The sequence below is a fragment of the Sminthopsis crassicaudata genome, chromosome 3 (genome assembly GCF_048593235.1).
Source record: "Sminthopsis crassicaudata isolate SCR6 chromosome 3, ASM4859323v1, whole genome shotgun sequence".
Taxonomy (NCBI): Eukaryota; Metazoa; Chordata; class Mammalia; order Dasyuromorphia; family Dasyuridae; genus Sminthopsis; species Sminthopsis crassicaudata.
The window spans coordinates 299,534,239-299,548,238 of NC_133619.1; the positions used below are offsets into that span (position 1 = coordinate 299,534,239).

General features: G+C 31.6%; 1 protein-coding gene across 12 annotated transcripts in view; it reads left to right on the forward strand.

Moving 5' to 3' along the window:
• BCLAF3 (BCLAF1 and THRAP3 family member 3) overlaps window positions 1–14,000 on the forward strand; it is an 86,704-nt gene that overhangs the window by 54,926 nt on the left and 17,778 nt on the right. For 11 of the 12 annotated variants that reach the window (XM_074300950.1, XM_074300951.1, XM_074300945.1 and 8 more), the window contains 2 exons: window positions 4,428–4,542; window positions 12,001–12,102. In XM_074300950.1, the coding sequence (XP_074157051.1) occupies window positions 4,428–4,542; window positions 12,001–12,102 (217 nt within the window). The remainder of the gene's footprint in view (window positions 1–4,427; window positions 4,543–12,000; window positions 12,103–14,000) is intronic. The other variant, XM_074300957.1, reaches the window with a different exon arrangement.

Below are 14,000 nucleotides of genomic sequence, written 5' to 3' on the forward strand. Positions count from 1 at the left end.
TTTTTAGAAAATAATCTGAAATTTTGCAAAAAATGTGACTAATGTCATAAAGTTTGGACAGGAATCTTAATATTTTAATATTTTGGGAAGAGGGACCTGTTGCTTTGGGGATTTCTCACCCTGGAACATCTCCTGACTCTTGACTCCCTTCCTTCCATTGGTAAGTTTATTTTATTCTGTGTAGGGGCCCATGTCAGCTATGTTTTATTCTCTTCCTGGCTCTGCTGTTGACTCTCTAAACTTTACTGTGCCCTCATTCCCCTCGCCCTATGGCTTTTTTTTAGTTCCTTTTTCTGTGATTCTTGCCCTCCATTAATTTCTTGAAGGCAAGTCTTATTATTGCTTGTATTGTATCCTAACTGCTATAACAAATGCTTGTTGCATGCTTGCTTTAGAGGTTATATCCAAAACTTGTGATCCTGAAATCCTTTATATTAGGCATGTACAACATGAAAATCAAGAACTGAAAGATTCTGTATATACCAAATATGTATAGCATTACTTTGCATGGTAGCTAAAGAGTGGAAATAAAGGAAGGCTCAGCAAATTGGTGGGTGGTATATTTGTGTAATGGAATATCATCATCGAAAAGCTCACAAATATGAGAAATTCAGAAACAACATGGAAAGACAGATATGAATTCAAAGTGAGATAGGCAGAACTAACAAAACACTATGTACAATGACTATAACAATAAAAAGAAAGTTAATTATATGAAATTATATAATGACTCAGTTTGACTTTGGAGAAGACAAAAACGTGTCTCCCTTCTGAACTTGTTGGAAATAAAGTGAGATAATATTGGCTACATTGTCAGAGAAGAAGTTGATGTGTTGATTACTTTTGCTAAATTGTTTTTCCTTGTTACAAAAGAGGACTCACTCTGTGAAGATGACTAATCATAAGTGACTAAAAAAAAACCCCTATATTGAAAATACAGGTTCATTGTTCAAGCAGGGTAGTGTTTGATCTTATCGTTCAACTTCTTTACTATTAGCAGGAATCAGTAACAATTAATTTAATATAGAATTTTCCCTTTAGTTGATCATAGAGAATCTTATTTGTGTCTTGTGTAAAATTCACATGTTTAATCCTTCATATATTAAAGCAATTATCACTGCTTTCCAGAATGGTGAGGCTGCTTCACAATTTAGAATTACTTTCTGTCAAAAGGACTTAAGAGATCCATTTCTTAGTCATATTTACCAAGGAAGTTAGAAAATTACATGCACACCCATTTTTAGAACAGTACTTAAGAGTTGATAGCACAAGTAGTACCTGAAAACAAAGTAGGCACCCATTGATGGGGGAATTGCTAGACAAATTACAGTACAAGGGTGCAGTAGAATATTGCTACACCATAAGGAAAAAATTAAGTACTAAGAAGTTAGAAAACTATGAGAAGATATTTGGAATGATGCAAAGTAAACAAAGTGAAGAAAATAACATATGTGATGGCTACAATAACATAAATGAAAAGAAGAAAAAAAAATGCCTATATATATATTATAAAAAGAAATTGATTATAAAAACCAACATTATCCCAGAAAAAGAGATGAGAAAAATATAACACTCTCTATATAGGAAGCACTTAATGTGCTCTCAGTCAACAGGTACTTAGTAAATGACTATTACATGCCAGATACTATGCTAGGTACTGGTAGCAATACAAAGAATGAAAGTTTCTATTTTCAATGAGTTTAAATTCTATTAGGAAAACGGTGTGTGTATCTTATCTGACTTCCTGTATATAGATTTGAATGTATATACACATGTATATATATTTATAGAATAAATATAAGGAAAAAACAAGGTGGTGAGTAAGGATGGGCATTAGCAGTTGGAGGGATTGGGGAAAAATTTTAATTTAGAATGTGCTTTTAATTTAATTGGACCCTGAAAGAAGAAAGAAAGGTCCTATGAAGAAGAAAATCATACCAAGTGGGAAAAGAGAGAGGGAGGGGAAAAGATAAAAGTGAGAGGCAACTGTCAGTGTAAAAGGAACAAGGGTGGGCAATGGAAAATCATTGGTAAAGAATGGAATGGAAGGGAAAGTAAAAGGTACTGAGGCCAGAGAGAGATTTTGGCCAGATTGTGAAGGATTTTAAAAGCGTAGAAGTTTATATTTTATCTTAGGGTGAGTGGAATTTATTGAATTGAGAAAGTGGCATTGATTTTCACATAAAGAAAACCAACTTATTTATATAAAGGATAGACTGAAGTGGGGAGGGATTTGAGGCCATTTAGAGTCTAATTAGGAGGCTTTTGTAATTACCAACACGAAGGGTGATGAGAGCCTCAATTAAAATTGTGACTTGTCAGAGTAGATCAAGGGGTAGGATCTGAGAAAGATGTGAAATTAGAAACCGCAATATTTGAGGGAGACTGATAGAAATAAGGGAAATATAGAAGAGGTGTGTGATCCTAGGTCTTTGCAACCCAAGGATTCACTAAAATAACAGCCTTGTAGTATATATAACATGCTGGTTTATTTCCAGTTTTTAATTAGAAAGGGCATCAAGAGCTTGTGTTCACTTTAACTTTAGGTTCAAGATTGACATTGATTAATGTCAGATCTGTAACATTATTGAAGCAATTTAGAAACACTGGAATATAAACTTAATCTTTAATGATCCTGTAAATGCAATCCCAGGTCTTCCTACAAAATATTCCTTGGTGCCACCTACTGTCAAAAAATAGAGAAATGAGTTGTAAAGACACCTTAAGGTACTCTTAACAGTCTGGATACTTAGATCCAGCTAGGTATTGCAGTAGTTAGAATACTAGACCTAGAGTCAGGGAAATGTGAGTTCAAATTCAAACTTAGTCATTTGCTAGTTATGTGATCCTGGGCAAGTTGTTTAGCCTTTGTCACAATTTCCTTAGCTGTAAAATGGGAATCATACTTGTTCCTACTTCACGAAGATTATTATCAGCATCAAATAAGATTTAAAAAAAAAAGTTTGCTATTTGGAACTCTAATAAACTTTGCAAATTTTGTAAAGTGAATCTTATTGTTACAGTTGGAATTAATAAAAGTTATGACAAATTTTAGGTGTTATGCAGATGATACGAAGTTGCACTATTTTTAAAATAGAGATTACATGTTTCTGTTGCTAACCTTACAATTGGATTACATGGATTTGGAAAAAAATAAAAATTTGGGATATGGAACTTAATCTGATTGAGATTTGCAATCTTAATAGTGAATTATAAAGTATGGGGGAGTTTTACTTATTGTTTATAGTTCATGATTTTAAAAATTGTCAGTTTAAGACTGAAAGTTCCTTATATTGTGATTTGTTTTGATATAAAAATGTAAATAGGATAGTTTAAATCATGATTTAGTAGAGGTTTGTTTAAGGTAATATATTAACCCTGTAGGGATTGGACCCATCATTTTAATTATTTTTACTATATGGTTTACATCTTGTAAATATGGCCACTAGCCATTTCCTACTAGATCAGTGAAAGAACTATCAAATTGAAAGTTTGTGTCCAAACCCAATTTGACACATTATTACCAATTATAGTAATACACTTATCCAAAGGTCATTTTTCTTTCAACTTCAGCTGTATAAAACCATGAAGAAACAAAAAGTAAGTAAAAGGGCTTTCAGTACCTCTAAAAAGATAGGAAAGCAAAGGAAACCAAAGCTCATGTGGTTTCCTCAGAATCCTTCATGCTCTCATGCTAAGCTCATTCACTCTGATTTGACAAAAAAAAAAAAAAAATCCTAAGAAACTGGAGTGGGTAAATGGGGGGCCTGCTAGTGGTTGGAAATTTATTAACTTTATGAAGCAATCTTTGACAGCCTGATAACTGAGGAAAAGAGAAAACTAAAAATCACAGCCATCTTAAGTCATTTAATTTAGTTGTAAATAGCCCTCAACAGCCTTTGAGAGGACTTTGTCATTATTTTAGCAGGGCACATTAGTTGATATCAAATTTTTGTTCAGTATGTTAAGAAGTTAGGGAAGTTTTAGGAAGATTTTCATCAAAAATAGGTAACATTTAGAACTTGGTATTCAAGTAAATTTTAATTGCTGAAATTCACTTTAGTATAGTTTAGTATCATAGGTTTATTAAGTACCTGTTATGTTAGAGAAGCAAAGTGTTAACTTTATTAAGTTGTGGGTATCTCTAACATAGCCTACTTTTTTTTTAAATTAATTTTATAATTATATATATATTTTTTGACAGTACATATGCATGGGTAATTTTTTTTTTTTTACAACATTATCCCTTGTATTCATTTTTCCAAATTTTCCCCTCCCTCTACTCTCTCCCCTAGATGACAGGCAATCCCATACATGTTAAATGTGTTACAGACATAGCCTACTTTTGATTTGGAATGAGATTACCTTGATATAACAGTAAAATTGTTTTGAAATAAGTTAAACATTTTTTTCTCTCATTTGCCCAGGAATGATCAGAACTTCAATTTTTCAAAATTGCAGAATGTCCATACAGGTGGATTCCAGAAACCTATAAGATTTTTTAAACCATACTTCAGGAAATTTGTTAGAAAATCATACAAGGTAAGAAAACAGAAAAGTAACATCTTTATTGTTAATATTGTTAATATTTTTCTTTTCCTACCTTACACAGTAAGGCTTAGTTGGGCTAGCAGACATTGAGAATTGTGGCTGTTTTTTCTTCTTGGACAGCCAAGTAAATGTTATAAATTTTTATATGTATTAACTTCTTCAAAAATTGGGTCATAGTGGTTGGTAATTAAAAAAAAAAATTAAAATTCTGTCCCTTTTTATAAAAAGTGAAACCATTTAGCAAAACTAACCAACATAACTATTTCATACTCATAGCTGTCTGCCTTTTCTTACTCTTTGCTTATCCTTTCAATGAAGAGTAGGGAACTGTCTTTTCACTTCTAATTTAGGGCCCAACTTGGTCATATAATTTTGCATCATTCGGTTAATTTTGTTGTTGCTCCCATTTATATTTGTATGTCTTGTGTTTCTGGTACATTTTCTTTCACCTCCATTTAAATTGTCCCATGCTTCTGTATTCATCACATTTCTTATGATTTATTTATAATTTATAAAATCACAAATCTTATAATCAACATTTCTTATAATAGAAATCACATTCATTCCATTCCATTTAAATGCTACTTTTCCAGCCATTCTTCAATCTGTGGGCATCTGCCTTGTTTGCATAATCTTTGGTATTACTATAAAGAAGTACTGTCACAAATATTTTAATTTATATAGGATCTTAATTTTTATTAATGAACTGCTTAGAGTATATGGCTAGTAATGGAATCTCTGGGTCAAAGAGTATGAACGTTTTAGTCACTTAAAATTGCAAATTACTTTATAGAATGGTTTGGCTACTTTTTGTAACAACAAGAAACAGGAAACTAAGTGACTACCTATCAGTTGGAGAATGGCTGAATAAGTTATTGCATATGAATGTTATGAAATATTATTGTTCTATAAGAAACAACCAGCAGGATGATTTCAGAGAGACCTGGAGAGACTTACGTAAGATGATATTAAGTGAAGTGAGTAGAACCAGAGCATTGTATACAGCAACAGCAAGACTATATGATGATCAATTCTGATGGACGTGGCTCTTTGCAATAGTGAAATGATTCAAGCCAGTTCCAGTGGTCTTGTGAGGAAGAGAGCCATCTACACCCAGAGAGAGGGTTGTGGGAACTGATTGTGGGTCACAACATAGCATTTTCAACTTTTTTTATTCGTTTGCTTTCCTTTTTTTTTTCTTTATTTTCCCTTTTTAATCTAATTTTTCTTATGCAGCATAATAATTGTGGAAATATATATAGAAGAATTGCACATGTTTAATAATATATATTGGATTGCTTGCTGTCTAGGGGAGGGAGTGGGGGGGAGGGAGGGGAAAATTCGGAACAGAGGGTTTTGCATAGGTGAATGTTGAACATTGTCTATGCATATGTCTTGAAAAATAAACAGCTTTAATTTAAAAAAAAAAAAAAAAGGTTTGGCTAATTTACAGCCCTACCAACAGTGGTACTTTTTTCTTTTTAATTATTATTTTTAATTCCATTTATTTTCAGTTATTAATTCTCTTCTTCCCCTTTACCTTCCCTTTGCAAATGAAAGAAAAGCAAAACACATTACAAATATGTGCAGTCACACAAACGAAACAAATTGACATATTAGCTATGTCCCGATATGCTCCTTTCCCCTCCCCCCCCCAAAAAAAAAGGAAGAAAGAGAGAAAAACGTTAGTTTTGATCTGTACTTTTTTTAATGTATCACTTTTCTTTCTAGAAATAAATTTCATCATGGATCTTTTGGAATTATGATTGGTCCTTGTGTTGATCATAATTCCTAAGATTTCCAGAGTTATTGTTGATGTTATGTTGGGGGTGGGGGGGTGTTGTCCCTTTCCAGTTTACCCAACAGTTTTTGCAAAATTCCCTTTGTATTTTGGAAATCAGACTTTTACTTGATTCAAAGATTTTTTTTTCCCCACCTATTAGCTTTTTTACTCTGTAGATTTTATTTGTTCAAAAGCTTTCCAATTTTATGTCATTGAGTAACTATTTTTAATCTGTTTATGATACTCTTAATCCCTTAATTAGGTAAAAATTCTTTTATACATAGTTGTGAAAGGAACTTTTGCTTCTAATTTGCTTATGTTGTGACTTAATATTGAGAAGGTCATGTGTGTATTTGGAGCTTATGTTCCTTTGCTTCTGGGTCTTGCGTTAATAATTTGTCTTACTGATCAATTTTTCTGTTTTTTAAACCAGTACTAAGTAGTTTTAATGATATTGCATATTAATATAATTTGAGAGGTGATACTTTCCTAGCTTTTCATCCTTTTTCTTGGTATTTCTAGTTCTATAATGAAACTTTGGTAATTTGAATCATAAATAAGTGAGGAAATATAGGTCATTGCCATTTCTATTGTAATGGGTTAATATTAATATTAATTAATACTTAATATTTCTGCAGTTTTTTAGACTTGTATTTATTTCTTCAAGAGTGTCTCCTAGTTGTTATGAAATTCCTGTGTATTTTTAAACATGGACTCCAATATATTTTATATGCACTATTTAGTTAATTTGAATGTACTATAGTTATTTTGAATGGAATCTGGCTGAGTTTGCTAACATTTTTCATTTCAATTAATTGTATGTGAATCTCTAAAATAGATCATCATCTACCAAAAAAAGATGATTTTGTTTTTTATTTGGGGGACTTATTTCCTTAACATCTTTTTCTATAATATTCATTTTTCTACAAATAGTTAAAATAGAAGTAATGATAATGGACATTCTTATTTTATCCTGGATGATAACTAGAAAAACCTAAAATATTTTTCCATTTAACATAATCCTTTTTCTCATATTAAGAAAGACTTAATTTTTTTTGATGCTTTTAATGTGTGAGTGTGAGTGTGTGTGTGTGTGTGTGTGTGTGTGTGTGTGTGTGTGTGTGTGTGTGTGTGTGAGAGCGGAGAGAGAGAGAGAGAATGAGAATATATTTTTCTTGTTAGATTTTTCAGAAATACATGACTTTTTTCATTGTTAATAAAAATAATATGAACTTTTACATTTATAGTTTTCCTTATTGAATCAAGGGTACATTTGTTATAAATCCCATTTGATAGCTCCATATAATCTTTTTTAACATATTACCATAGCATTTTTTCTAATATTGGATTCAGTATTTTTGCATTGATATTCTTTTAGGTCTGTACTTTGTTGCATGAAAAGAAGTTGGCAGAATTCCAAATTTTCCAGTTTCTGCAAAAACTTATGTAATCATAGAATTAATTATTATTTGAATATGTTAATGAAGTTCACTTATAAATACTTCTGGTCAGGAGGTTATTTCTCTTTCTTTGTTAGACTTATTGTTAGTCAAAACTATGTGTAACAGTTTTCTTTATTGTAATTCTACATTTAATTTTTCATAATTTTTGGTTATTTTTCTTTGTGAGAATAGTTAATAGATTATTTGATTAGAGTTTTGTAATATACTTCATTGCAACAATTCAATAATTTATTTTTATTTTTGATTCCCCTTTTTGTATTAAGTTTTATTTGTTGTTTATTTGTTTGTTTTATTATACACTTAATTCACTAATTTATTCTTTCCTTGATGATGACAGAAATTAGGGATATAGATTTTCTCCTAAAAACCATATTGATACTACCTCCCAAAAGTTTTGGTATGTTGTCTTATTTTCTTTTAAAAAAGAATGTATTATTTGTGTGGTTTATTTCTGACTCTCCCTCCCCCCTCCCAATTCTGTAGTAATACATTATTAAAGCATTCTGTTGAGTGTGAAACTATTCTTCAAAGCAGTTTATTCATTTTAATATGTTGGGACCAATAAAGATGCATTTGCCTATTAAGTTTTTATGCCCTAGCATATGGTCAGTTTTTAAAATAGTGCTATACAGTTGAGAACTTTTTTCTATTCTTATTCATTACTGGCCAGAGATTTTAGCAAATCTAATTTTTCTTATATTCTGTTCTGATCACTAACTTTTTACTTTTGTTATATTCATATTAGTTTTAAAGGTGTACATTAAGATTTTCTTATTGTTCCTCAGTGCTACTTTCCTTTATCAATTTAATTACCTTTTTCCTTTAAGCATTTAGATGCCATTCCCTTCAGTGTGTATATATTAGTTATTGACATTGATTCGTTACCTATGATGCATTTAAGTATAATAAAAATTTTCTTTTCTTTTAATCTTGTCTTAATCGTTGTTGCTTTGTCTGAGACTATGATGGATATCCCAGTTTTTGTTTGTTTTTTAAGTTTACTGGAAGCAGGCCCTCATTATTTCAAGTGTCTTTTTTTTAGGGAAAAATATTTTTCATTTAAAATAATAAAAATCAAATAAATATAGAGTAGAAAAGAAAATAAAGAGGATTATGTATGTAACTGTTGTTCTCTATAGCTTGCTTTGCTTTTTAAAATTATATTCAACTTTTTGCTTTCATAGCAACTCTACATATCTGTTTTGTCCTTGCCTATTCTCTTGAACATTAAAAACAATTTCAATGACTCTCTTTTCTTTTTTATACTTATTTTACTTTATTTTTTTCTTGCCTATGCCCTTTTGCTATTTCCCATCTCCCTTCCATCTTTCTCTTTGGGAGGGGGAAAAAAAGGTGCCAGCAAATTCTTTATCATATGTAAACAAAGTCGAACAAAACAAATTCCTGTGTTTTTGTTTGAAAATCTATCTTATTTAGCATCTTGCATTTTTTTTCCTCTCTCTCTTTCAAGAGATGTATAGGTAGTTTGCTTCATCATTACTTCTGGACCATGCTTGGTCATTGCATTGATAAAAGTTCTCAATTCTTTTAAAGAATTTTCTTTTTTAATGTTATTGTATAAATTTTTCTGGTTTTGCTCACTAAACTCCATATCATTTCATAAAAAGTCTTATCAAATTACTCTGAATTCTTTCCATAAATTTTCATATCATTCCTCATTTTAAATTCTTAGCTAATTTTTTCAAATGTATTTGTTTTAAACTTATTGTAATAATTGCTTTTTAATCCATTCTGCTGCCCTCTTCTATTTTATAAGTGAATTTTAACTCAATTAGATTTTGATTGTTAATAGTACAGTCCCATATATATCATATCATTTTTTTTAACTTCCAACTCCCTTTATGGAAAACTGGGTTGAAGAGAAAGAATGAAATCAACAATAAATCATTTGAGGCTGAAATAATCTGCTTTCTTTGCCCAGACCCTAATCACTGGTTTTCACATGCTCTTTCCATTTAAATCTCCCTTTGCAGTTTACTCCATGAATTTAAAGTTCTTTTGATTTATGATCATTACCTTTTTTGACTCATCCCAGCTCCCCACTCCCACATCTATCACTGTGTTCTCTTCCTATCTTCCTTTTTCTTTTCAGTTTATCACTATGTTAGACTATGTTAGACTGTGTTTGTGTTTAATTCCTTTCCATCTAGTTCAGATGAAATTCCGTTTTACTCCTATTTTTGTATAGTCTTCTCAGAACCTACTTCATTTATTAGGCATAGTAAGTGCCTCATATAGGGAGTCAGATTGGGCAGTGGAAAGCTTGAATTCAAGAAGACCTGAGTTCAAATATTTTCTTCTTCATTTTTTAAACAATTTTTATTCTAATATTTCTTGTTGTTTCATAGAATTATTATTGAGTTGTTAATTTATTCTGATTTTCCAGGGTAAGATTTCCCATCTTCTATTTTCAGCTGTTTTCTTTTCAGTTTTCGCCTATTGAACTTTTTATTTTAAAACATTTATTGTGTTGTGTTTTCCAAATGATCTTAAAATTGTCGTAACAATTTTATTTTAATGGATTTTCCTCTTGGGCAATTCTTAATCTGTAATAATTTATCCGTAGTTCTTACTTTTAGTACTTTCTCTGCCCCCTTGTATATTCTTAATGGGTTGATCATAGTCTTTTTGAGTCTTTGCTGCTTACTTCAGCTTCCTTTTGTGTGTTTCTTCCCAGAGCATAGTCAGGTTTTGTTGTCCCTGAACAGGGAACTGTATTTGATTTGTCTTAATTTCTCCTTAAGGCTTCCTCAATAAGGGTGTTAGATTATCATCTATTCCTTCCCCCTTTCTTGCCCTCCTTTTTCTTAGGTTGTTAGGTTTTCTTAGGGTGTTAGAATCTACTATTCTTTTAAAATATAACTTTAACTTTTCTGTGTTTTTTTTTTTTTCTGAAACCCAATCCTATACCATTCTGTCTTCTAAATTCCCAAATTTAAAAAAAAATTACACAACTCTTAGAATAATACATATCATTAATAAGCAAATCAAATGCCCACATTACCTGTGTCTAGAAACATCTAATTCTATCTTTTGACTTTATCGCCTAAGTAATAATGTTCTTCACCACTGATACTCTGGAATTGTGGAATCAGAGTTCTTAATTCTTGTTTTTTTTTTTTTTTTTTTTTTTTTTTTTAATAGTGTTAATTTTTTCCCTAGTTCTGCTCTCTCTCCCCTCTACATCAGTTCATATACATCTTTATAAGTTTCTCTGAAACAATCCTTTTCCTCATATCTTACTATGTAATTACTGAATTACTTCTATTCAGATGATTTGGTAGCCATTCCCAATGAATGAACACCCTCTTATCACATTATTTCATCAGGTTGTTTTGAGAAAAAAAAATTGTAATTTAAAAAAAATCATAAATTATGAGCTTTTATTGAGCAAATAGACTGTGATCACAGAAGTGCCTATTTCTCATATTCATGAAAAAGATTTGGGACACTTGCCTGAGTTATACTATCCATTGTTAATGGTTTGGAGAGTTGACTTATAGAATACTGATAGTTATATCAGGAATTATTGGTGATAGAGTTTTTTAACTATCTTGATTTTACATTAAATTTGTATTGCATTTTTGAAATTTGCTTAATTGATTAGATGATGGGGTAGCTAGGTGGCGAAGTGGTTAGAGCACCAGCCCTGAAATCCGGAGGACCTGAGTTCAAATGTCGTCATAGACATTTAACACTTCCTGACTATGTGACTCTGGGCAAGTCATTTAATCCCAATTGCCTCAACAAAAAAACAAACTATATATATATATATACACACACACACATATATATATATATATATACACACATACATATATATGTGTGTGTATATATACATATATACACACACATATATATATGTGTGTGTGTGTATACATATATATACACACATATGTGTGTGTGTGTATAAGATGATATTAACATTAGAAGGTAGTCTAGTGCATTGATAGCCATGATGGGACATGGGATGTGGGGATGTGTGTGTGTGGGTGTGTGGGTGTACGCACATATATAAATGGAGGCATACCCATTTTACTTTTGTTTCTGAGATCATAAATATGTGATGTTAGAAATTTTGTGGTCAAAATGAACTTTAAAAAAAACAGCAAAGTACCTGTTTTTTTTTTTTTTTTGTGTGTGTGTGTGGTGTTTTTGTTTTTTTGTTTTTTCCCTATTCAGAATGCGTATCATACCTCAAAAACAAAAGACATCATTAATGACCGACCATTTGGAATTAGAGACAATCTCCAAAATCCAGGAACCTTTAGAAGACCTTTTAAGGTATTGTTTATATGTTTATATTAGCTTTAGTTTTGGCTATAAAATAACTCTGTAGGCATAGTTTTGTGGATATGTTTCATTTCTAATGTTAATGCATAACAGGTAGTTTGTATGGTATGTCCTGTTAACTAGAAATTTATCTTTCAGAACCCTTGAACATGTATTATTTAGTAAATTTTCTTAAGATGACATTGATGTACTGATAAAAATTACCAAATGCAATGTAATTTTCTGTATAATGTTAAAGATATTTTATTAGAATTATTTGAAAATGATTATTTTGTACTTGGTAATAGTTTGCCTTTAACCAAATTTTGATTGCCATTAAAATTCTACTTAATGTCTCAGAGATTACTCTGGGTTCTCATAGGCAAACCTATAGCTGAACATTAGCTCTAATGATTTTACCAACCTATTTATATTCCAAGAATTAAACTGACTAAGGATAGAGAAAAGTCAGCACCTGAAGGTTGAGTACTAGCCAATGAATTTTTTCAACTCTAGGAATTTATGTTCACCATTTCCAAATAATAAAGGATGTTATAATCTGCTTTATTGGAAGGAGTATCTACTATATATTCAAATTCACAGTTCCTGGGAATTTTACATTTTTGATTAACCAGAACATTCTGTTTCCCAATTTTCTTTTTGTTTCCTCTTATTTTTGCTATGTATGTATCTTTTACAATCCAGACTTTTTCATAGTTGAAATGAATGGATTGTTGGAATACTGGAATAGACTAGACAAAAATGAAAGAGGCTGTATGAAAGATTAGATCTGGCCATCCAGTGATATGAGTGATCTTGATCTCTTGCATGAAATGATTATTTCTCTTAGCTGCCAAGTACATCGTAATTCATAGTGATTTTTGCTGTTTGTAGTTGTTCACAAGAATATGTATTTCTTAGTTCTTCATTGGAATGTTTTTAGGCCTATACAAGGATCTTAAGGGATTCCTCATCTTCTCTGGACAGAGATTTTGAATGATTTTTTTCAAAATTTAACAGACTAGAGCAATTCTGGAAAGATGGTGCAGTGGGTCAGAAAATTTTAGGCTGTCCAGATTTCCTCCACCAAAAAAAAAAAAAAAGAAAGAAAGAACGTTGCCTCTGAGGGAATGTAGAGCAACAGAAATGAACAAAAGTTAGGTAAAGCAATTGTTCCAACACAGCTTAAGTAAGTTCCTAGAAAGTCCTGATCTCCTGAGGCTGAGGTTGGCCCAAGTAGCATGCAAATACCTCCAATCCACACTGTGGATTTTACCAGCAACTCACCTGGGGCCAGCTGAGTTGGGAGAGCAATCCCAGTGTTGGCAATTTTCATCTCAAGTTGAGTGTTACCAGTCAGAAGACTGAGTAGAAGACTGAAATATCTTTCACTGTCCAGGGACAACAAACACAGTTACTCTGACCAGCTGGCGCCTGCAGGGAGAAGAAGTTAGCACATGCTTGATGAGTGTAGGTCTAGTTACTCTAATGGCTGTAGGCCCTTGAAGAAGAACTGGCCCTGGTTTCATTCAGTTCCAGAGCAGAGAGGATAGCTGTAGTTTGCAGCAACTGGAGGGACTGTAATGAGTGACCAAGAGTTGGGGGGTGAGGGGGAGAAGGGAGGAACTGTTCATGGCTTAGGAGTGGAGAAGGAGGAGGAGAACCTATGATTGGGCCTCAAAATAGACTTCAGAAAATAACAGTAAGAAGGACCTGTGACTTGGCATCATTCCCCTATCTTGGAACTGGAACTTGATCATACTATAACTACTGAAAACAAAAAAAAATAAAATAAAATAAAAATGAGCAAGCAAAGGAGAAAGAACCCAACTATAGATAGCTACTGTGGGGACAGGGAGGATCAGGGTTTTTATTTAGAGGAAGATAATGGAGCTTTAAAAAAAAAAAAA